The sequence below is a fragment of the Lepidochelys olivacea genome (assembly GCF_965140295.1).
Source record: "Lepidochelys olivacea isolate rLepOli2 genome assembly, chromosome: 1".
In the NCBI taxonomy this organism is placed as follows: domain Eukaryota; kingdom Metazoa; phylum Chordata; order Testudines; family Cheloniidae; genus Lepidochelys; species Lepidochelys olivacea.
Window position 1 is genome coordinate 231,384,306 of NC_140411.1, and position 26,048 is coordinate 231,410,353.

At 44.5% G+C, this 26,048-nt stretch overlaps 1 protein-coding gene across 4 annotated transcripts in view; it reads left to right on the plus strand.

Moving 5' to 3' along the window:
• The window catches only part of ARFGAP3 (ARF GTPase activating protein 3), an 80,267-nt gene that overhangs the window by 40,921 nt on the left and 13,298 nt on the right, over nt 1-26,048 (plus strand). For all 4 annotated transcript variants that reach the window (XM_084632380.1, XM_084632379.1, XM_084632377.1 and 1 more), the window contains 5 exons: nt 13,851-13,976; nt 16,235-16,354; nt 21,851-21,988; nt 23,378-23,501; nt 23,743-23,833. In XM_084632380.1, the coding sequence (XP_084488506.1) occupies nt 13,851-13,976; nt 16,235-16,354; nt 21,851-21,988; nt 23,378-23,501; nt 23,743-23,833 (599 nt within the window). The remainder of the gene's footprint in view (nt 1-13,850; nt 13,977-16,234; nt 16,355-21,850; nt 21,989-23,377; nt 23,502-23,742; nt 23,834-26,048) is intronic.

Consider the following 26,048-nt stretch of genomic DNA (forward strand, 5'->3'; position numbering starts at 1 on the left):
TACTTCGTTTGTATAATCCAAAAATATGGAGGCAGCATGATTATGTGTGGAAATAAGAGAGCCAGAAGGCAGAACCAAGCAAAGGAATCAGCGTTTTGAAGATGGCTTTTGAACACATACTGGAGAGACAGTACTCTTTTAAAAATTCTGTGTATATGCCAATTACCAGGAAGTCATATCAGAATACATCATCACAAAAGTGACACTAGATAGTTGAGAAGATGTATTGATTCTGAGCCCTGAATTGAATTTAGTTGGACTAAAATTCCATCAGTAACTTTGAGTATGAAAAATGTATATTTTTCACCACATAATATCCAGATTTTCAAAAGGATGGCTGGCTGTCTTCTTTGTGGGTGAAGTTTACACTGGTGTTTTACATGTGCAGTTGATTTGTGGTTGTGAATCAGTTAGAGAGGCAGGTACCCTAATTGACACCTATAAATCATTTTGTGGGTACAAAAATACAGGAGAAATTTTTGAAACTTTATTCTTAGTTCAAATACCTTTGTTCTGGAAAAAATAAAAAAGGTTTAATTTTAAAAGTTCTACTTGATTTACATGTATACTAAAACAAGTTTGTATAAATGTGATCTTGCGTATATTAGGATGTGCACTTGCTTGAATCTCACTTTGCATGCTTAAGTAGAAATATGCACACACTTCCCCATTTACATAATTCCTCCTCCCAGGAAATGCAAAAAGTACATTAAGATAACCTTATCGTTGAGATTTTACATGAAAAAGTTTGGACTCGTGGGAGAATTATCACAGCAACCCTAACTTTCATATGTTGCTTAGGTTAAAGGGTTAGTCAGTAGCAAATACTGTTGTTAAGGTAGCACAATTGTTCCCACTACAACACCCTTTTCTGCAGCCCAGCATCTCCCACAATTCCTGATATCTGGGCTGCTCTCCTCTCCGCTGCTCACAGAAGCAAATCAGAGTTTTGGAGCTGCATGGACTGGCCATGCCCCCTCCGTTCCTGCCTACTGTACATTTCTCTGCCTCTGTGGCAGCACAGCAAGCAGATGGCAGTTTTTACAGCTCCTGCCTTCACATCTGGGAGGGGGGGACCTCTTTGTTAAAACTTGTGGCAGTGGTGAGCAATGACCCCTTCTCCCTTCAGGCCAGTTTTTTTAGCTGGGCAGTGGAACCCCCGTCATCTCAGCTGCAGTGCCTGCCTCCTGGCTCCTTTTGACCTTCCAAGTATGCTAGAGCAGCCTAAAAAGCACTAAATGACATCCAAGTGGTGTTCCATCAGTAAAACTGCCCTTCCAAGCTCAGCAGATGGTGAGTTGTGGTCAGACTGCACCAGTGTTATGTCCCTAAGTCTATGTCCTGGGGCTATGGGTGGCACAGGTTTGTAGGATCCCATACCCTTTGGAGCAACTGCGACTCTGATGTGGGAAAAAATGGATTAGGAGACTATGGGCAGAGTGGGGACAGGCTTCAAGGATGACAAGGGGGACCCCAGTCAGCTGATTCAGGGGGTAAGTCCCAAGGGGCCTCTGGAGAACAGAGAGGGCAGACTTACAGGGTCACAAATCCTGTCCTTCACAAGTCCTAAAATGGGTCCTGAGTCCCCTGATAAAAGAAGTAGGGGTTGTAGGAACACCCCATCCTTCCCAATTTGTCCAGAAGGGGTCTGGAAGTTGTTCCTCTCCTGGGGGAATGGGATCCAGCAGGGGTGGACTTGGAAAGAGATCTCCCGAGAGGATTTAGGGCCCTCAGCAAGGCTAGCTGCAAAAGGCCTCACAGAAGCTGCAATGGAGTTTGTACGCTCTCTAAGGAAGCTAAAAAAGCTAAAAAATCAAAGAAAGCAAAAACAGGGAACAAAAAGTGTCGAAGGTCTAGGACTCTGAGTCTGTTGACTCCTCTTCCACTTCATCCTTCACAGAGAATGGTGAATTGTCAGGCTGTGACTCCAATCAGAATTGGGGAAAGACTCAGTAAAGGTTGTTTTTTTCCCCTGAGAAATTCAAGGCCAGGTGCAGCAAGGTTGTATCCATTATTCAGATTCAATCTTAGAAATAATCTGGAGAGTAAGCCTCTGAGCAAATTTCTCCCCTCTAAATCCTCCCCTGAAGCTGCAATTTCCCTACACTCCTTCAAGGATATAGTCAGGGATGAATGGGATAATGAGATTAACAGAAATTCTCTCAGCTTCTATAGGATTCATAAACCAAAAATCCCAATTACTGAGATACTAAAGGTTGACACTGACTTGGCATCCCTGGCTAAAGGTATGTTTATCCCCTCAGAAGGGGAGTTCTCTCCTGATGATTCCCACAGATAGAAAAATGAAGGCCAGAGTTTATAACAGACTGATCACATTCTTAATTACAGATAGCATAACCAGCTACTTTAAAGTCTTTGAGGCCTCCTCTGCTTCTTTCAGGGCATCCCTGGCAGCTGCTTGATTTGCAAGGACATCTCTCTACTGTCTGGAAGATCTCAGAGCCCTCAAGGATAGCTGTCACCCTGACTTTCCCTGATAAATGCATTCATTGCTGACGCCTCAATGGAGGCAATGAGATTCTCTGCCAAAGCCATGGCCTCCAACTCAGTGACCAGGTTCCATCTATGGCTCCATCACTGGAAGGTAGATAGCTGTGCGAAGCAGGTGTGGTGCTCTACCAAATTCACGGGAGCCCTGACTTTTTGAGAGAAGCTAGACAAGGTAGTGGCAGGCAGTGCTAAAAGATCTAAAGAGTACCTTCCATGCCTTTAAAAGAAAGGACAGACTGGCCTTCATCCTCTCAGAAATAGCCGTGAAGAGAGAGCAGGTTCTCCAGAGGAAAGCTGTGGAACCGTGGCTCAGAAGGAAAGGCCTGAGGGAATCCGGTCACTCCCAAAGCCTCTTTATGTCAAAGACCACATTGGTCTCTGCCTGAAGCTGAAGATTGGAGGCAAGATTTCCAGTATCCTGGAGGTATGGGTTGCTTCAATCATTGGCCAGTAGGTCACGTAGACAGTGAGTCAGGGATACTCCCAAGTCACGGGCTCCACTCCATGTGTTTTTCATCCAGTCTGCCATATCGAATGACCCTGCAAAGAATGGTCTAATCCAAAATGAGATTTCTGTCCCCTAGATATGGGAGAAAGAGAGCATGTTCCCTCTGAAGAAAGATTCTCAAGGCTCTTTATAATTCAGAAGCATACAGGGAGAATCTGAGCCATTCTACAGCTCAAAGGGTTCAACAGGTTGATGAAGAAACCAGCGTTTCAGCCTGTTTGGTGTCATCCCTGTCCCTGGGGATTTTCTGACATATGTGGATTTGACAGATGCATACCTCTGCATCCTGATCAAACTGTGCCATTGCTAAGGTTTGCCTATGGCAGGAAGCATTTTCAATAATAGACTTTCTTGTCGTTGGTCCCCAGGTATCTTTACAAAGCTCTTGGTGGTAATCATAGCCAGACTCAAGTCACAGGAGATTCACCTGTACCACTTCCTGGATGACATTTTTAATCAGAGTTCGATCCTCAGCAACAGCACACACAGCTATATCCTGCAGAATTGTGGCTTTATTATCAACACCAAGAAAAGCTCCTTGATTTGGTCCACCCGTATAACTCATTTGGGAATGGACATACACCTTAGTAGCCAAGGATATAGCCATCTCTCGAGAAGTATCAGAAGAGTCAAGATCTCACGTTGTTTTGGAACTGCAAGAGGCCCACTACTACACTGAGCCTTCAGCTACTAGGCCTCCTAGTATTGTGCACAGAGATCACTCCATGTGTGCATTCACACATCACTTGACTTCAAGGCTTTATCTTAAAGATATGGGACAACTCCCCAGAGTGCATGAAAGATCAACTGAGGGTTCTGACACAGGTGCTCAACTCCTTAAAATGGTGGTCTGCCCAGTGTCCACCTGTATCCCTTCCAGATCCCATGATCCTCACAACCAATGCCATTGCAAAGGGATGGGCTGCACACCCGGCATTCCAAATGTTGCAAGGCATCTGGAATTTGGAGGAAAGGTCCCCAGATAAACCTTCTAGAACTAAGAGCATTCAAGCTGGTGCTGTGAAAGTTCCCATCCAGCCTTGAGGGCTACCATGTTCATCTTCGAGTGCTTGCTCATATAGATTCCATTCAAGGTGTGTGCGGACCCACGTGGTGTTGGAGATTTTTGCCTTAGAAATATCCATAAGATCGGCAGCGGCACTCTCTGGTATATTAGGTGCTGCCGGCCTTACTCCCTCTCCTTTCCTTCTTACCGCCCGTGACTGTTGGTCAGAGCGCCTCATCTTTCATTGCAAGAACATTAGAGGTTGTTAACAGCCCATTGTTGATCTTCCTGGTATATAGTTCTTAGGTACTTAGCCATTTAGTTAAGTGTTAGTTCTTAGTTTAGTTATTAGAGTCACGGCTAGGACTTTGCCCCAGCGTGGGGCATGCCCTGTTCTCTGGGCTTCAAACCATATTCATCATGCATGCTTATTAGTGACCCCCACAGCAGCTGTTTGAAGTGCTTGCGGGAATCCCATATACAGGACAAATGCAGGATTTGCAAGGAGCGGGATATCCACTTGAAAGCCCTCCTCATGGAGGCTGCACTTTGTCCGGTGTCGGAGCCACTCCCAGCACCTCGGCATCAGTGTGGAGCATCCCCGCAGGCACCAGGCTCCGCCCAGCACCATTCCCCGTCTCCAGTGCCCAAAAAGTGGCAAAAGAAAAGAGGCTCCCCGGCACCCATCTAAGGAGGGGAAGGGGGCTCTGGGCAAAGGACCTAGATCAGGCCACGTGCCTGCCCCAGAGCTGCAAGGGGATATTGCTATGGTTGGACCCCCTAGCCCAACCAGGGATCCACTTCCAACTCCTGGGAGCAGCAGGGGACCCTGGCTGCTACTGGGACCTTTGACGCCTGAAGACCTTATGGACCTGCAAGTACTACAGACGCTGCACCAGGTGCCGGACATGGTTAAGGCCCTGCAATCCAAGGGCAGGCCTGCCATGAGACTTCCCTCAAAAAGCAGTGGAGTGCCATCAGCCCCTGGATCATAGGAGTATGTCCCTGTCCCTGCAACCTAGAACCCCGGCCCCGCAACCTTGGTCTCTGTCACTGCACTCTCCTTCCATGAGGCATAGAACGCTGGAATTGAGGCACCGGTCTCTGTACTCTCAGTACTACCTAGCCTCTTGCCAGAGACTGCCCCAGTGCAGGTCCCTATCGCATGGATGATCTCCCAGGCATTGGTCCCCACCAGCGCAGGACTGCTTGTCGTCACGGCACTGATCTCCCATTGCCCTGGTACCATTCAATGGACAGACACTGATCTCTGCCCTCTAGGCATTGGTCTCCGACAATGGTCAGCTGGTGAACACAGGCTTCCACAGCCCCACCTTGGTCACTGGAAGGGGTCCAAGTCGGAGCTGGAGTTCAGCCCCTTGCCAAGAAGGCATGGATCTCCATTGGCACCAGAAACTGGCACAACATCCATGGCAGTGGTGTGGCAGCAGGGCCAATGGCCTGCTCAATGGCCTTGTTGGAACCTTTGGGACATGCTGATGATGCTGGTTCTGTATTCCCACCACTCCTTCGACAAACCACCACCACCGGCACCGGGTTCAGAGCACGGTGCAGAGGAAAAAGGACAGAGACAAGGGGTTTAAGGGACACTGCCCCTTGACTTCCCATTCGCCTGCTCAACCTGGCCCTTGAAGACACCAGGTGGGCCAGAGACAGGCATTTTGAGGGTGTAGCCCAAAGATATTATGTTGAGTACCCAACGGTCTGAGGTTATTCGCAACCATGCGGACCACGTAATCAGGATACTGAACAACACCTTACAGTTCTCGGCTGCCTCCCATCCCCCTTCCCCATCCCTCTTCAGGGACCCTTCTCATGAGCAACTCCTCGCCCAAGAGGTAGAGAACCTCTTACGTCTGGGGGCAGTAGAGAAGGTCTCTCAGGAAATGAGGGGGAAAGGAAATATCGGGAGTAGAACCCTAAGACTGGGATGCCGCCCTCGACTTGAAGGACCCATATTTCCATATCTCCATCTTCCAAGAACACAGATGGTTACTCCGTTTTGCACTGGGCTAGTGCCATTTCCAATTCACAGCACTGCCCTTTGGTCTCTCATCAGCCCCGAGAGAGTTTACGAAGTGCATGGAGCCAGTTATCACTTACCTGAGGCGTCGGGTTGTCTGAATTTATCCGTACCTTGACTATTGGCTCAGTGAGGGCTGTTCCCGGGATCAGGTGCAACACCACCTCGATCTGGTTCGTCTATCTGTCACAATCTAGGTCCGTTAATAAACGAGGAAAAATATACTTTAATTCCAGTGCATCACATAGAGTTCATTGGGGCAGTCCTCGACCCCACTTGGACCAGAGCCTTCCTCCCCAAGGTCTGATTCCAAGCCATGACAGACCTGATCTCTTACGTCCGAGCCCATCCTCTCACCACTGCTCACGCATGCCTGAGGTTGGGGGGCCACATGGCAGCCTGTACTTATGTGGTCTGGTATGCTCAGCTTCATCTCATGCCTCTACAGGCGTGGCTGGCATTGGTCTACATCCCCAACAGACACAATATAAACCATGTAATCATGGTAATCACTGCACCACATCCTGTTGTCCCTCGCATGGTCGTTGAATCCCGTATTGGTGTTGGAGGGGGTCCCGTTTGCGGCCCTATACCCATTGGTGACCTTGGTCTCTGATGCCTCAGACCTGTGGTGAGGGGCCCACCTGGGTGATCTCAGTATGCAGTGATGTTGGTTGAGTCACAATCACCCCCTCCACATAAACGTCAGAAAGCTCAGAGCGGCTCGCTTGGCCTGCCAGGATTTCCTGCCTCATCTGAGGGGCCGGGTGGTTCAGATTCTGACAGACAAAACCACTGCTACGTTCCAAATCAACAAGCAAGGTGGAGCCTGCTTGTCATTCCTTTGCCAAGAAGCTCTCTGGCTATGGGACTTCTGTGTTCAGCATGCTATTCATCTTGCAGCTGCGCACCTCCCCAAGGCCAGGAACATGCTGGCAGATCACCTCAGAAGGACCTTTTGGTCTTGCCACAAATTGCCTCTCCATCTGGATGTTGTCAGCATCCTCTTCCAGAGGTGGGGGACTCCCTGGGTGGACTTGTCGCGTCCAGGCAGAACAGGAAGTGCCACGTGTTCTGCTTGATTCTGGGGATTGACAGAGGCTCCCTGTCAGATGCCTTTCTGCTCCCATGGTCGGGGGCCCTCATATATGCTTTTCGTCCAGTGCCATTAATCCACAGAGTCCTCATGAAAATCGTGAGGCGAAGGTTATCCTCATAGTGCTGGCTTGGCTGTGCCAGCACTGGTTCGGCATGCTCTTGCGGGCCACTGGCTGGACCTGGTGTCCCAGAATCACGGCAGTCTTCTGCACCCGAACCTGGCAGCATTGCACTTGATGACTTGGCTGCTTCATTGTTGAATGCGGAGGAACAGGAATGCTTGGCCCGTGTCCAACAAGTCTTGTTGGGCAGCAGAAAGCCCTCCACCAGGGTGACCTACATGGCCAAATGAAAGCAGTTTACGTGCTGGACCTCGGACCAAGGTATTTGTCCCGAGCAGGCCACATTGCAGTTGAACCTGGACTACCTTCTGTATCTCAAGCTCCAGGATCTGTCTCTTTCATCTGTTAAGGTCCATTGGGCCGCAATTTTGGCCTTCCATCTTCCTCTCCAAGGCAGGTCGGTTTTTGCTCAGTACATGACAGTCAGGTTTCTGAAGGGTCTGGAGTGACTTTACCCCCACGTCCGGGATCCTGTCCTTCCTTGGGACCTGAATCTTGTGCTGTCATGGCTCATGGGTAAGGCTTCGTTTTAGTCACGGGTATTTTTAGTAGAAGTCATGGACAGGTCATGGGCGATAAACAAAAATTCATGGCCCATGACCTGTCTGTGACTTGTGCTATATATCCCTGACTAAATCTTGGGAGAGGGGTGGCCCGGGAGGTGCTGTGGGTACTGGGGGGCAGGTGGTGGTCCTGAACCCCCAGCTGGTGTTGGGGGGGGTAGTTGGCGGGGCTGGCAGGCTCCTTATCTGGCTTCATGGCAACATCCCCCTCGCTCAGCTCCTTGGCGGAGATATCCCAGGTAGCTCTGTGTGTTGCCTCTGCCCGGGAGCTGCAGCCAATGGGAGCTGCAAGTGGAGGCAGCATGCAAAGCTGCCTGGCCCCGCCTCCAACTAGGAGCAGAGCGATGTCACTGCTCCTGGGGAGCACCTCCCCCCCAAGTAAGCACCACCCAGAGCCCTAACCCCCTCCCGCACCCCAGCCCTGAGCTCCATCCCATACCCAAATTCCTCCTGCTGCTGGGGGGGGTGGGGGACACGGTGGCCTGAGATTGCCCCAGCATCAGTCGGTGCGGCTGGCCCTGGGGGTCACCCGAGCTGCTCAGGCAGCCCCCAAGGTCCACCATACTGGCTGCTGCAGAAGTCACGGAGGTCATGGAAAGTCACAGAATCTGTGACTTCCATGACCTCTGTGACAAACTCTCAGCCTTACTCATGGGTCCCCCCTTCAAGCTTCTGGCTTCCTGCTCCCTTCTCCTCCTCTCCTGGAAGGTTACATTCCTGGTCACTATAATGTCTGCCCTCAGGATCTCTGAGATTAGGGCGCTTACCTTGGAGCTGCCCTATCTAGTGTTCTACAAAGACAAGATTCAGCTGCATCTGCACCTGGCTTTCCTGCCCATGGTAGTTTCACAGTTTCATATGGGCCAGGACATGAATTTACCAGTCTTCTTTCCAAAACCTTATAGGTGGGAGGAGGAGTGCAGATTGCACTCTAGACATCAAGAGGGCGCTAGCCTTCTACATCAAAAGGACCAAGCCGTTTCATAAGTCAATGTAGCTGCTTGTCACGGTGGCAGACAGGATGAAATGTCGTCCAGTGTCCACTCAGAGAATTCCATCCTGGATCACTGCCTGTATCTGCTGCTGCTATGATCTGGCGAAAGGGCCTCTACCAGCAATTGTGACCTCCCATATGACTAGGGTGCAAGCCTCATCGGCGGCTTTCCTGGCCCAGGTGCTGTTCCAAATATCTGCAGAGCCGCTTACCTGGTCTTCTCTCCACATGTTTACGTCTCATTACACACTTACCCAGCAGGCCCAAGACTATGCTGGCTTCGGTAGAGCAATGTTGCAAGCCACACGATTATGAACTCGGAGCTCACCTCCGGGGATACTGCTTGTGAGTAACCTAGAATGGAATCGACATGAGCAAGCTCTCAAAGAAGAAAAAACGGTTACCTACCTTTTATAATGGTTGTTCTTCAAGATGTGTTGCTCATGTCCATTCCATTACCCGCCCTCCTACCCCTCTGTCAGAGTTGCCGGCAAGAAGGAACTGAGAGGGCGTAGGGTCAGCAGTGCCTAATATACCGATGCATGAGTGCAGCACTCCAAAGGGCTCCACAGCCAACCCTATAGATACTGCTAGGGCAAAAATCTCCGACAACTGTGCATGTGGGCATACACACACCTAGAATGGAATGGACATGAGCAACACATCTCGAAGAACAACAGTTATGAAAAGTAGGTAACCATTTTTTCTGATTAAGTCGGACAGTGCAACCATGGTCTCATATGTGAACAACCAACAGGGAACAAGAAGCCCAGGGCTACACACCAAAGTAATGAAAATCGTGCCGTGGGCAGAGCATTCTCTCCCTCAGGCCAGTTCACATAAAGGAAGACCTAAACCAGAAGGCAGACTGGCTCAGCAGATGCAAGGTGAACAGTTTGAAGTGGTGCCTGAATTATGAAGTCTTAGAGTTAATTGTCCAATAGTTTGGCCTGCCCTCAACTGACCTTTTTGCAAAGTACATGGCTGCCAAGAGATCCAAAGTAGTTCACCAGAGAAGTTGGACCCAAGATCCATGGGGACAGATGCCATATCACACACATGGCTACAGCACCTCCTCAGTGTGTTGCCACCCTTCCCATTATTAGGGAAGGTGGTCCAGAAAATAACAACAAGAACAGACAACAGTAATACTGGAAACCTCATAATGGCCTAGGAGACCCTGGTTTTTGGGACCTGATAGAGCTGAAATTGGGACCACCATTACAGCTCTGAGAGAGACAAGATGTCCTCTCACAAGGTCCTCTGCTTCATCCGGACCCAAACTGGCTGCATCTAACAGCCTGGCTATTGAAAGTGAAGCACTAGTATTGCTGAGTCTGTCCACCAGTCATCAGAATGCTTCTTTCTTCTAGAAGAGTATCGACCTTGAAAGCACTCCTCTATCTAGGCCAAATTTTGCAGCTCGTGCCAGGAACATGAGGCACACCCTACAAGTCCTGGAATTCCAGCTATCTTGAATTTTCTGCAAGAAGGTTTTGACAAAGGTCTCCAGCCCGGCACCATTGCACATGAAATGTCTGTTCTTAGCAGTGTGATGTTCAGTTAGCCATACTGGCAACTGAACCTCTTTTTCTCAAGTGGGACTTATACTGAGAGCTGTGACAGTCCATCCCTTCAAACCACTTACATCAATGTCATCATTTTATTTGTCTCTGAAAACTTGTCTTCTGAAATTCATCATGTCTGCCAGATGAGTGTCAGAATTGGCAGTGCTCTCTATGCAGTAACCTTACTGCATGTGTCATGAGGACAAAGCGGTGCTCAGAACTCCGGTATCGTTTATTCTAAAGGTGACCTTTTCTTTCCAAGTTTCCCAAGGAGTGCTTCTACATTCATTCTGTCCAAGGACACAGCATCCCACATTGGAGAGGTGACCGTCCTTAGGTATCAGAAGGGCTATGAAAATTTACCTCAAATGGAAAGAGTCCACAAGGAGATCAGGTACCCTATTTGTATCCTTCCATCTGAAATGCCAGAGACTAGGAGCCTCCAAGTCCTCTATTGCTAGGTGTTGTGGAAACGTACAAGGCATCAGAGATTCTGGTTCCGTGAGGGGTCAGGCACAGTCCACATGATCCCTGGCAACCTCATGGGCAGAAAGAGCGAAGGCATCCACAGTGGAAATTTGTAAGGCGGCCACCTGGTCAAATGCTGTCACATTTATGAAGTGCTACAAGGTAGACTTTGTATCCTCTGCAGAGGCATACTTCTGGCAGGAAGGTTCTGCACACGATGGCCTGGATTATGATTTTGCTTTTTGAACAAATATTATAGATGGGGAGGGATACCATTTTATTATTTCTGACCTTTTTGTAACCCTCCCTACATCTGTTTGCTGCTCACTACTTTCTAGACTTCAAGAATTGTGGGAGACACTGAGCTGCAGAATGGAAAATTTCTTTCTGATAATTTCCTTTCTGCTAGCATTGTCTCCCACAGTTCTACCCACTCTGGATGGCGTATGAGTCGAGTCAAATATTAAGTGGAATCATTATCAGGCAATTATCTCTGGAATATTTGTTATTAATGATGTTATGCAGGTGTTACAGTTTGGGAATAATTCTATAAAGCGGCCTCAGGGGGACATGGCCCCATGGCTCCAACACTGATTTGCCTCCATGAGCTGCAGAGAGAGGAGAGTAGCCAAGATGTCAAGAATTGTGGGAAACGCTGCTAGCAGAAAGGAAATTATCTGTAAACAATTTTTTTTCTGTTTTACCTATAACGTCCTGAAAAATTCCTTCATTATGGCTGAAACTTTCTCTAATTGGTCTGCCTAAAACTGAGTTTGTTGATCAGGACACAGTGGTGAATGAAAAACAGACACGGGGTAGATATCTTTATTAACTTAACAGTGGGGAGGGGCACTGTACTTCCACCCTCTCTCTCATACCAGGCATTTGACTGGATCCAGTGTGGAGTTACAGGGCTCTCACCATGTAACCAGTAACTTGTGGTAGATCCTCTTCTGCCTAACCCCTAGGACTCATCTCACTTCTGAATCCTGTTGCCACCCCCCCCATCCCTCCCATGTGGGATAGAGGGTACCAAAAGGGACCTCAGTTTGAGAAGACTTCATGTCTCCCCATCTCCTTACAGCAAAAGGTCCATCAGACACATCCCAGTTCTCATTTACTTCTTTCCTTTTAGCCTTTATCCATACTGGACATCGCCTGCAAGTTTTGATGAACTAAACACTTCTGTATTACCTCCTAATATTTAAATTTCTGTTCTTACTCCTTTTAACCTAAACTGTATGTCCACAATTCTGCGAGGGGGACAAAAAACTTTCCAGATTCTGTCAATTTACCGTCTTGGGGGAATTTTTTTTTCTTGATCCTAAAAACAGGTGATCCTTTGGACATAGCATCCAGGAAATAAAACTGGATATATATACCTGGAGATATATACCTCAAAGGGAGTGAGGGTGCAGCAGCAATCACAGCAAGATGGCTCCTGGCTGCCTGGGAAAGCTTTAAATGGGGGGAGGGCAGTCATGAGATCCAGTTAGCCCCCTTAATTGCTTTCAGGTGGCCAATGGGAGGCAGAGAAGCCCCTACCCCAGGCACACTCCCACATGCAGTTTGAGGCGCAAAGAGTGGCAAAGCTAAAGTCTGGGTGTGAGCTCTCCCCCTTCCTGGTTCAACGAAGGCCACCCATCCTCCACACCCACTATGATGTGGGAGGAGCAATTTTTTTCCTTTTTATGTAGAGGAAAAAATTTTCACCTGTCTATTTCAGAGGGTAAAGAATACTTGTGGCAACACTTTTTCGAACATGTTCAAATGCTGGTATATTTGGATGCTTGAAACTTGGCATACAAACACTCCTTAATGAGAGCATATGGTAAAAAAAAAAAAAAAATTTGGGGTGGGAACACACATGGGCAGACTTAACAGAGGAGAACTGTAGATCGAATTTTCACAATACAACAGTCTAAAGCAGTGGTTTTAAAAAAAATTTCTGGCAACCCAGTTGAAGAAAATTGATGCCTGCGACCCAACGGAACTGGGGATGAGGGCTTTGGGGGACGTGAGGGACTCAGGGCTGGGGTAGAGGGTTGTGGTGCAGGGGTGAGGGCTGCAGCGTGGGGCTCCAGGTTTGGTGGGGGGCTCAGGGCTGGGGCAGGGGGTTGGTGTGCGGGCTTACCTCACGCGGCTCCTGGTCAGTGGCACAATGGAGGTGGTAAGGCAGGCTTCCTGCCTGTCTTGGCACTGCGGACTGCGCTGCGCCCCAGAAGTGGCCAGCAGCAGGTCTGGCTCCTAGGCGGAGGCGCTCAAGCAGCTCTGTGTGGCTCTTGCCTGCAGGCACCATCTCCCCAGCTCCCATTGGCTGGGAACTGGCTAATGGAAGTGCAGTGCCAGTGCTTGGGGCGGGGCAGCGCGCAGAGTCCTGTGGCCCCTCTGCCTAAGAGCTGGACCTGCTGCTGGGCACTTCCGGGGCACAGCACGTTGTTGGAACAGGTAAGGACTAGCCTTCATTAGCCAGGCAGCACCGCCAATGGGACTTTTCATGGCCCAGTTGGTGGTGCTGACCAGAATCCCTGCAAACCAGTGCCTTACATTCCGCGACCCAGTACTGGGTTGGGACCCGCAGTTTGAAAACCACTGGTCTAAAGGTGTACAATTCGAAACAGTCCACAATTGCCTACTTTCTGACCTGTACATCTATGTTTAAACACAGGTTGAGGCACTGGCTGTTCATGCTGACCCTTCTGTCCCCTGGCTTTCTCCTCTAGCCACCTTATCTACCCAAAAATAGTATGTTTGCAATGATTGTAAAAACTGAATGCATTAATACTGAGCACTTAAAATAAATCAGGAAATGCAAAAGTAAAGGTTCCTACAGCAGTGTTAATTTGGCCATATTATCTTTATTATCAAATGGAGTTTTCTGTTGCTTTCCTACTAACGTTACTGGATGGGGAACAAAGGGTTAAGAAGTAATTTACATTTATTATACATCTGTGTATTTTTGTTTTAGTGTATCATCTTTACGATTGGCCTACAAGGATCTTGAAATTCAAATGAAAGAAGAAAAGTTAAATATAGCTGGTAAAAAGAAAACTGAGGTAGAAAGACTTGGCATGGGATTTGGCAGCAACAGAAGGTATGTGAAATTCTGTAAACTGTATTAAAATGCTTTTATATAGCCCTATAAATTTACTCTTGACTTTATGCATGTTTTGATGAGGGCAATATAATTAATATCACAGGGATCAGAAAGGAAATAGAAAATACATAATTGACCAGAGCTATTTTTAAATCTATTGCCGAAGAATCTGGTATTTGCCATTCTTAAAAGCAGGATACTGGACTTTATGGCCTGCTGGTATGGTAAATCCTATATTATGTACAGTGCATCTCACATTAACCAAAACAGTCAGCTAACTGAAGTTTGACTTTATGTTCCCAAAGGTTATTGTATTGTGCCTCTCCACCAAATTTCTTCTCAAGTTAGCTGACTGTCCGGGAGCTAGCTGGTATGCTTTTACTGAGCTCCAAATCCTGTAAGCTTAGAACACAGCTCCTGTTCAGAGTTCCGAGTCATTAAAAAAGCAGGCTTAGCAAGCTTTAAAATCAGAAGAGATGGCCGGCATGTTCACAAGCTTGCTTGACAGTGTTAGAAAATATACAGTGCAGACTTCAAAGCTTCCCCCTCTGTCCCCAAATCTTAATTATTCATAGATTTTGGATGTCCTATATTGGTAAGCTTTCTAATTCGTACACATTTTAAAATATTTTACAATTCAAAAGTATGGTTTTTGGATGTTACCTGAGATCTTCAAAAAATGAGGGTTGCAATTTGCTTGAGTTAGAATCATAGAATATCATGGTTGGAAGGGACCTCAGGAGATGATCTAGTCCAACCCCCTGCTCAAAGCAGGACCAATCCCCAACTAAATCATCCCAGACAAGGCTTTGTCAAGCCTGACATTAAAAACTTCAAAGGAGGGAGATTCCACCACCTCCCTAGGTAACCCATTCCAGTGCTTCACCACCCTCCTAGTGAAAAAGTCTTCCCTAATATCCAACCTAAACCTCCCCCACTGCAACTCGAGACAATTACTCCTTGTTCTCTCATCTGCTACCACTGAAAACAGTCTAGATCCATCCTCTTTGGAACCCCTGTTCAGGTAGTTGAAAGCAGCTATCAAATCCCCGCTCATTCTTCTCTTCTGCAGACTAAACAATCCCAGTTCCCTCAGCTTCTCCTCATAAGTTCCAGCCCCCTAATCATTTTTGTTGCCCTCCGCGGGACTCTTTTTTTCCAATTTTTCCACATCCTTCTTGTAGCGTGGGGCCCAAAACTGGACACAGTACTCCAGATGAGGCCTCACCAATGCCGAATAGAGGGGAATAATCACGTCCCTTGGTCTGCTGGCAATCTGCTGCTCCGACTTATAGAGCCCAAAATGCGGTTAGCCTTCTTGGCAACAAGGGCACACTGTTGACTCATATCCAGCTTCTCATCCACTGTAACCCCTAGATCCTTTTCTGCAGAACTGCTGCCTAGCCACTCGGCCCCTAGTCTGTAGCAGTCTATGGGATTTTTCCGTCCTAAGTGCAAGACTCTGCACTTGTCCTTGTTGAACCTCTTCAGATTTCTTTTGGCCCAGTCCTCTAATTTGTCTTGATACCGGCTGCCAACTAGACATGGAGCCATTGATCACTACCCATTGAGCCCAATGATCTAGCTAGTTTTCTATCCACCTTGTTGTCCATTCATCCAGCCCATACTTCTTTAACTTGCTGGCAAGAATACTGTGGGAGACCATATCAAAAGCTCTGCCAAAGTCAAGGAATAACACGTCCACTGCTTTCCCCTCATCCACAGAGCCAGTTATCTCATCATAGAAGGCAAGTAAGTTAGTCAGGCATGACTTGCCCTTGGTGAATCCATGCTGACTGTTCCTGATCGCTTTCCTCTCCTCTAAGTGCTTCAAAATAGATTCCTTAAGGACCTGCTCCATGATTTTTTCCAGGGACTGCGGTGAGGCTGACTGGCCTGTAGTTCCCCGGATTCTCCTCCTTCCCTTTTTTAAAGATTGACACTACATTAGCCTTTTTCCAGCCAGCCGGGACCTCCCCCGATCGCCATGAGTTTTCAAAGATAATGGCCAATGGCTCTGCAATCACATCCGCCAACTCCTTTAGCACCTTTGGGTGTAGTGCATCCGGCCCCATGCATGGACTTTTGCTCGTCCAGCTTTTCTAAATAGTCGTGAATCACTTCTTTCTCCACAGAGTGTTGGTCACCTCCTCCCCATGCTGTGCTGCCCAGTGCAGTAGTCTGGGAGCTGACCTTGTTCAGAGTTGTACTTAGTTAATGCTTTTTTTTATTTGTTTATTTTTTTATTGATACAGTGGCATTTCCCATTCAGTAATCTCAGACATGCAAACGATAGAACAAGAAACACCCACAACTACAAAACCAAGAAAAAAATACGATGAAGATGATTCATATTTTTCTTCCCCTAGTTCAAGGTAATGTATTAAAGTTTTTGTTTTGATGTGGTAAAAATATTGATATAAAATCAAGGCAGTGTTGCACACAACTCTGCATCTGTTAGGGTTTAGAGTGAACTCATTTAAATGGAAAATTTGCAAAACAGTTGATTTTAATATCTCAGTGACAAATGTTTATCAATAGTACTTTCATTTTTGAACCTTTCTACCATTTTAATAAGTGAAGAGTTTTGGGCGGGAAGGTAGGAACCGTTGATATTTGTTTCTGCTGATTGGTGCTGTGGTTTTTTGGGTTTTTTTCCCATCTATTTTAACTTGGGCTTGCTGATGGGTCTATTTTATATGTTGCATTATTTTTTAATTTGTGTGTGTTTATTTGCAAAGCCAGTTGACATATGTAGGGGATGGGAAAATCTGATTTGGTACCATTTGGGTCCAGTGGGTTCTGCATCATGTTAGCTTATTTTCTTTCTTCACTTATTGGTCCTCTTAGCATGTGTAAACTAACTCTCAAACCTAACAATAGGCTTCATATTAAAGTCTGACACTAGAATGCTGAGATTGGTTGGAATAAATCTAATTATATATCTGTGTTGTCAAACATGGAAAACTTACAAATATTTCAGATGTATCGCTTTCATATATTGGTAAGCTTTCCGATTTGTACACATTTTAAAATATTTTACCATTCAAAAGTACGTTTAAAAAAAAAAAGTAAAGTATTGTTACATTTTTGTTCAAAGCACGTATTTAGTGTGCTAGATATTGCTGTCACTGGAGAGAAAAAAAGAGCAAGTCCTAAAGGCCTTAATTGCTATGAAACAGTTCATAAATTGAGGTAGGAGCAGATAGTGCTTTTATAAATCTTAAATATTGGGTTGCTGCCAAAGAAACAGGAAAAAATAGGCTTTGAAAAATTGTACCTAGTTACCTGCAGACTGTCAAATTAAAACACAAAGACTTTAACGTCACTTCTTTGTAATGTAATCACTAGTGGTAGAAATGCAGGCATGGTGCCAAATACACTGGCAACAATGCTGTAAAATAAAACATGACCCATTTGAATGCTTCTGTTTGTCCCATGAAAAGAGCTCTAATTGCTCTCAAATTATTCATTAGTTCCCTGGCAGTCAAATTATGAATTATGGAAGAGGTTTTTATATCTTTGTTCAATAATTAGAAGATAAATCATGACCTAGCTGTTTGTTTTTTGTATTAGTCATGGTAATAGCAAAATTTAATTGAAATTGGTGTACAAACTCTCTCACTTCAAAGAGAATATAGCCAGTCAGTTAGACTTTGAGGTTTCTACCACAGTAAATCTCCTTCGTTTTTAGCTATAGCTATGAAAAAGAGGAAGATTATTTTAATGTTGTCTTAATATACATCAGAAGACAAAATAATTTAGCTGGAGATCAGGCCGACAATACATATCTGTAATATAAGGGTAAAATCCTTTCAAAAATTGTAGTCTTCAAAAAAGAAACAAATCTAAACAGTTGAAAGTCTAGAAATTAAGTTAAGGTACCAAACAACATGGGCATCCCTTAGTCTTTTTTTGTTTTATTCATTAAATATTTGGCATTCATTGGGAGTTGAGGAGCAGAATACTTTGCACAGTTTTGAAGCTCCACAGGGCAGGAGACTAAGGGTGCAAGGAAATGGGACTTAGGAACTCTGTCATCCTTGGCTCCTCGCTCCCAAGCCAGTCTCTGAGTCATCTTCTCTCTGTTCTCCCTAATCTTTTTGTTGCAGCCTCTCACTGCTTCACATTGTTCCTTGTACCCTGTCCCTACCAAGCCTCTAAAAGCTAGAGAATTGGCTGATAGCCTCAGTAGGGAAGAAGAAATGATGGACTTGATGTGGCCTCTACTGTTGTCTACTACAGTTCTTGCAGTTATATGCTTCCCCCTATCCTGGGGGAGCAGGACAGTAGGATGCATATATCTCAGAAGCTGATGTGGTAAACCAGAAGGGCTGCAAGATACACTGATATTAAGCCCATGGAGCTTGGAGCTCTGCTGTCACTCTAAACTGGTGGTGGGTAGAAACTTAGAGTTTTGTAGGAGTGACATAGATTAGGAGACGTGGGAGTCAAGCTACTCGTTGGGCTCTGTTGTGCTGCTGAGGATTGCTGCCTTCCCGCAATTTACTTTATATATGATACTGCATTGTAAATCCTAAACGCTAGTGCAACATTTCTCAAATGCGGCCACCTGTGGATTTTTTTTTGCATTCATGACAGCCTCCAAAGCATGGGTGGAGATTGGGGACGGGGGCAAAGCAGCACCCCCTCCCTGCAGCGCCTAGCTGTTGCTCCTGAATAGCTGTTACCAAGGGCAGTGAGATGCACTGCTTTGATGTTTGTGCTGGCGCTGAAGCAGGGATCAGCACCCTGTACCACGCAGCCTCCCTGAGGGTTCTGGGAAACATCTCTGGAGACATGTGGGGCTGGTGTGCATGGTGCCAGAGGCAACTCTTGTCAGTGGAGGCGGCTGCTCCCCTGGGCAGCTTCCCCACTCCCACCCAGCTGGGACACAGAGAACTTGGGTCTCTGCAGGCCCACCTTCCCCAGAGTGTGCTCTTGCTGAAGGGCTGCAGGAGGCAGGGGCAGAGAGATGGGTTTGTGAGAATGGTCACCAGCAAGAGTTGGCTTCTTACAGTTCTCATCTGTGTTTAGCGGTGGTAATCTATACAGCAGAGAATCTGCTCTCTGGTTTAGTTTTTAACATTTCTGAAAACACCTAACTGGTATTCTAATCTCTGCCCTGCAAAATATCCATTATTTTAAGTTTTTTAGAATTAGATGTCAGTGTGAATCCCACTGTAGACGTGTGTGCATACGAGAGGGGGTTGTGGGGTGTTCTTTGGTCCGTCCCGCCCCCCCGCCCCAATAGCAGTGTCTGTTGGGGCCATGCATGTGCCCTGTATCTCCTTGTGCTCCTGTACAAGGGTATAAATGGTAGGGTGATTGTGATCCTACCTCAGTTCCCTCTTACCTGGTGTGACAGCAAGCTAGCACCTGATGATTGTCCGACTTGCTAGCTCTTAGCTCAGGCTAAATTCCTGCACATCTTCAAGAAAACCTTCAGAACTACTTTCAGTCTTCTACATCAACTGCCATGAACTCTTCATCTATCCGAACTGAACTCTGCAGGCAAATTCCCTGTAGGCCACTCCCTGCAGACAGACTCCCTGTACAGGGCTTCTTAAACCTTCAGGCTTTAAACCCTGTTCATCCTACACGAAGATGTAAATAGCAAGGTGTGAGACTAAAGCTCCATCGTTTGGAACAGTCTATACAGGTCTCATCAGACCCTGAGGAGACAAGCTTCAAAGTTCTGCTAGCAGGTCAAGCCGGTTTCATCCAGTGCTCTGTCAAGCAGACAAGTGACCCCAAAGCCTACCACAGGGAAGACTGCGCTGAGTAAAGACCTGGCGCTGAGGGGGCCTGCACTGAACACAGAGGCAGAGACTGCATGTAGACCTCGGTGTCTTCCCATAAGGACAGGCATTTCAAAGCCTCTGAAGATAAATCCACCAAGTCATGGACGGTTAGGAGGCTTGGGGAGAAGGAGCAGCGTATGGTGCAACAGAATCCTCCAGCTATGATGATGCAACCCTCTACATCAATACTTGCTGGAGAGGATAGGCCTTGACGAGAACTAAGACAGACATTAATGCAGAGACTCATACTGGTACAGATTTTGTTACTGAAAACACGATATACTTCAGTGCCACCCATGGAGGAGCTCTACTCCACTTCATCATCTTCAGGGCATGCATTCACCTTGTCTTCCAGTGGGATAGCCCTTTCTCCTGAGGTCACTGGTTTCAATTTACTTTATAGAGTTCAGTATCCACCAGCTCATCAAGAAGGGCATTAGACTGTCCAGTACCTAGCAAGCTAGCCAGCCATATTCCTGTTGCATGCCACCAAGGCCCTACTGGGGATACTTGGGCCCACCATTTCAGGCATCCAGAAATTGGTCTCTACCAGATTTGAGGAAGAGGTCATTCCCATCAACGTCCCTGGCCAGACTACCTATGCTAGAATACCAGGGAGAGCCAGATTCAAGGATGGAGCAGCACCAACACTGTGTCATGGCCAAAGGATCCTTTGTCTTCATCACATGACAAGGCAGTATTGTTAGCATTGGTACTATCACCGGATGACTTTAAAGCATTCCAGGAGCTCTTTGTGAGGATTGCTGAAATTCTAGAAATTGAGATGTCAGTCATATTTGAGAAATCCTAGAAGCTATTTAACATATTGTCAGCTTGTTCAGCCAGAATTGCTTTCCCTATAATGAAGGACCTGGCCAAGGTCATGTGGCAGACACTGTTCAGGATAAAGCCCACTGGGAAACAAGTTAAGAGGAGGTACCTCCCACAGGGTTTGAGTTTTTCTATGCTCTTCCCAGTCTGGACTCTTTAATCATGTTGGTAGTATAAGCAGAGTATTCCCGAAGGACAAGGGCTACAAGGCATGTCGTGGTACTCCTGTGCTTGCGTATAGCAGCATGTGGCTAATTGCGGGGTGGGAGGGTCTTAGAGCCTGGGCTCCAGCCCAAGCCCAGAGGTCTACATTGCAATTAAACAGCCCCACTGCCTGAGCCCAAGAGATCTGGCATGGGCCAGCCACAGGTGTCTAATTACATTTTAGACATACCCTCAGTGGCCAAGATGACCATACAGACAGCAATTGATGCTTCTGATGCCACAGCCACATCTGGATGCCAAGTATTGGAGAGCAGTACTTCAGTCTCTGTTTGATACAGCTGAAACTACTCAATCCCACTGTCCAAGGAAGACACTGCTTGCCAGTCACCTTCAGTGGTATCCACGCCGATCACATAGTGAAAGAAGAAAGAACAGTTACTTGCCCTACAGTAGTTGTCATTCTTTGACATGTTGTAGTCGGTGTGGATCTCACAACTCTCTCTCTGTCCCTGATTTTTTGGAGTCCTCAACAGCAAAAGCTTTGCATTTCAAGCCAACTGAGGGAGGGTTGCTGCTGCTCCACCCTTTGTGTCCTTTCATGGGAGCACAAGGTGGCACAGGGCACACATGTAGACCTGATGGACACTGCTCTTCAAACTCCATTCCTCCCTCAATCCCCCTCCCCCTCAAAAAAACCCCACTCCGGTCTTAAGCATGAGCAACTATGAGGGGATCCACAGAGATTACATCTCAAAGAACCACAGTTACTGTAGAGCAAGTAATAGTTCTTTTCATATCGTACCGGTATTTATATATACATTTCACACATATGAGTAATAATTTTGCAAAACCTTCTTAGATGAAGATGTATTCTTCCATAAGGAGAAATACTTACAAAACATATTTAGCTTAAGTTTCAAAACCATTTGTAACCATTTGTAGGAGTTTTGCCTAGTTTAATCTGTTAGCTTTTGCAGTCATTAGTAATTATGGAATAGCTGGAGTGCTTTGAGTTAGTGAAATAAAATTGAAATGGGACATTTTATTCAATACTTTTCTTTTTTCATTCAGGTACTTTGATTCTGCAGAGTTGAGGAGCAGCACTTTTTCTAAATGGGATGACAGTTCAGATGCCTTTTGGAAGAAAGAGAGTAGTAACAGAGACACTGACACATTTCTAACTTCAAAAATTACAGACTATGCAGACAGGTATACAGAGATAACTTGTACTAACTTCAGTACAAAGAGCTAAACGTGCTCATTTAATTTATGAGACTAGTCCTGATGACTTAAATGGTACTGCCTGTGAGACTAAGACTAGCAGGATTTGGCCAAAACTTTGATCGTTAGTATTGAGGTTTCCTTACATATATAGCATGAGTTTCTTCTGTTTCCCTGTGTAATTTTTTGTCATTGATTACTACTTATTACATGTTGACTATTTATTAAGTGTTCAGCATTGTGTACAAGACAGTCATTCCCCAAAGAGTTTATAATCCAAAAGACATGCACAGAAGAGAAGCTGCAATGTAAGACGAAGTAAACCTACATTGTTTTTATTTTTTTAGTTTTTTCTATTTTCTGACCCTGCCCATTTTTCTTCTGTAGACCTTCTGCCTCATTCTTTATTTAAGTTGGACACTAAATGAATGAATTAGTGATGCACTTGTACAATTGGGACTAAAATTTATTTAATATATTTACAAGTAACAGATTTGTTTTTGTTTTTTTTTTAAATTGGTCTAAAATAAGTGTTTATTGTTTTCCACGGGGAAATATTTTCAGTTTTATAGTCAACGACAACTATAGTCTGCAGCCTTCTTTTTCACTTTTGATTTTAAGTTTATTTAAAAGTTAATTTTGCACGTCTTCATTTATTGACACCATCTAACCTGCATACTAAATGAATAACCATTCTTAGAAAATAACAGAATGTGATCCTATAACTAAGGACTGTAGCAAAATGCAATCTTAACATTGACATTTCCTTACTTTAGAGTGTTTGTTTGTGAAACCTTGACATTCTTTTAATGTTATATTTTGTCGAGAATTCAGAAATTTAGTTGCCAGTGAGATGTGGAAGGTAATGATGGTTCAAAGGATTATGAACGTCTGTACTACCACTAGGCTACACCTGCTGTAAACAGTCTCTCATTTTGAACATTATTTTTTTACATGTTCGCTTTGGGCAGAGCTTAACATAAATGTGGGTTACAATGTAACTTTTGAATTAATTAATCTAATCCTTCTTGACACCAGTTTTGCTTGCTTTTGAATAAATCTCTTTTGAATTAGTTCTTCTAATTCAAGCCAACAAAACTCATTCAGTTCAAGTTATAGTCAAGTAGTATTTACCTATCTACCTATAAAATTATCACTGAAATATTATGGTTCTGCCACTATATCAATTATTTTAAAGAAAAGTTCTTTATATTTCTTGTTGTCCTTGTTTCATATTGACTTGCATTTAAAAAAAATATAAAAAACTAAGTATTTTTTTTTTTTTTTTTTTTTGTTAAAAAGAGATCTTGCTTTCTGTTCAATCATGTTATACTAGATATAATTTATAGGCATTAATGCATTTTTTTTAACTTTTAGGCCTACATCTCGTCGTAAACCTGAATATGAGCCACCTTTAAGCACAGATGAGGCACAAAAAAAATTTGGCAATGTCAAAGCTATTTCATCAGATATGTATTTTGGAAAGCAAGACCATACTGACGTAAGTACAAAAATTTCTATGCAAAATAAACATATTTTTGGATGCTCAAATATTCTGTGATGACTTTAGAAAATTGTGTTACAGTTACTAATAATGGGGAGGGTAGGTAGCTCTGATTGGCTAACGGTCAGAGAGTAGCTTGTCTTTGGGGAGTTTGCAGAGACACATGGATTTTTATCTGTGTAAACGAGCAAGACGTCAATATACTGTTGGTGATGTTTTATTTTTAATTCTTTTCTAGTATGAAGCTAGGGCTCGTCTAGAGAGACTTTCTGCAAGTTCCTCCATAAGTTCAGCCGACTTGTTTGAAGAGCAAAAGAAGCAACCAGCAGGTATTAAAGGAAGGCAATGAGAAAAACTAAAACTCCATTGTATAAATGTACTAAGAGTATTAGTTTCCAGTTGCACTGTGTCAGCAATCTAGCTCTCCCAATTTCCTACAAGATGAAGTATATATAAACTGCATTCTGTGCTTAGCATTTATTACAATTCACTCACAGAACTAGAGGGGCAAGTTTAATTATAAAAATACAAAGAAACTCACAATTAAGATTTTTATAACCTTCGTGAAGGCAAGTAACTTAATATTATTTGAAGCTGATTTTATGCCATGTGTCTATGCAAACAATAGGCTATGACTTGTAAAGATTAAATCCTTTTATCAATGGGAAATGATAATGTGTACAAAATAACATTAGGAAGTCAAGTGGTCCAGTATTTTCTGATATCAGGTAGATTTATATGGCACCTTAATCATACTAAATAGATTTTAATCTCTACATTTGATAAAAGTCATAAACATAAAATCATTATTGAGGGAGTAAAAGCAATCATAAGTGACTCAGGAAGACCCAGAACACTTAGAGTAGTTACTAGATTTGAAATTGTTCTTCCTTAAATGCCTTAGGGCATATGTGTGTTTAACAAGATACTTACTACTAGGCAATATTACTTGCTTAGTTGGGCTTCTGTGAAGAAAGTTATGCAATAGCCCAGTCCATATTATCTCAGCCCTGCCCTGCTTGCATTAGCAAGGTGCAGTAGCAGGTGGTGTTAGTCATAGGTAGGGTTGGGGGAGAAGGCGAGAGATTAAAAGGGAAGGTATTGGATTGGCTGAAATTTAGGCTGAGACATAGTTGCAGCCTTAGTACATGGTCATTCTAGTCCAGTTATGTATTTGACCAGTCAGTAGCATGGCATGAAGCTATAAAAGACAATGAGACATCAGAGCATTTTAGTGCTCTAATTAGTTGGGTTTCAATTCTGTAGCCAGTGGGGAAAGGGAGGTAATTTTTAAAAAAATTGTTTGAAGAATAGTTAAAAATCTATAAGTAATTATAAATATAGTCTAGAAAAGTGAATGATACCCAACATCCCAATTTTACTTTAAAAAACAGCCACACAATTCAGTTTCAATATCTTAGTAAATTGTAGAAAATTTAAAAAAAAATCAATTTAAAATCTTCATTTTGGCTCCAGTGAAAACACATTTGATATTACAATGGCCTCACTGAGTAAGGTATGCACTGTTAATTTACTGGCTAATGCAGCAGTGTCACTTAGCACAAATTCCCAAATTGAATTTTAGTCAAAAGCATCTAAATTCAAGCAACTTTGAAGACTCTTGATAGGAAGGAAGCCATAGTGACTAACTTAGAACTATGGCAGTTTACTGATATCCTCAGTATAGTGTGTGTATCTGTGTGTGTGTATGTGTATATGTATATATATATATATATATATATATATGTATATATATATATATAAAATTAAAGGGACACTAGCTTAAAAACCATTTTTCCCCTGAATTTTTAACCTACAGTATTAGTGTTAGTTTGTCTACAATTACTATAGCAATTAGAAGGGGAAATATTTTTTTCAGTTTGTTTTTGTGCATTTAACCACACTTTTTGTGGAGACAATTTCATGTTTCCCCCTCTAATCAGTTCTCTGTATGGTTTATGTGAGGGTCTTATACAGCAATGGAGGGAGGGGATGGGAAGACAATAGAAAAATATGATTGTAAAACAAGGATTGGGGCAGGTGTACTGTCTGAAACTACTTTTAACTTACACTTTAAAAATAGATTCAAATTCAGGTTGAAGCAATCCTTTTAAATATACTATCTTGTTTTAAAATGTCTTGTAGATACCAATATTTGAGTACAGTACAAACTATTACATCTCATGAAGATGCTATAGCATACATGTGCTGTGAGTGCATTCATTACTGACCACTTGAAAAATTCATATGGATTATGGCGCTCAAGGAAGTGCATCAGATAAAGATGAAATTTTGTTGCCAAAGATGATAGGCTTTTACAGATTCTTTTCGGCTGGTATCACTAAGAAAATAATAAAAGGAGGAAGATACTGGAAAAAGGTAGTAGCTTCGCCTCTGCCAACAATGGATCCCTTGCCATGCCCACAGTCTCTGAGGCAGCTTTATTGTAGAAACTTACGCAACAACAAAACAGTTCCGGTACCCACCCTGGGTTACAGTTCCTGGGGAATTTTCCCCTTTTCCTTTCAGGTGCCCATTATCTTC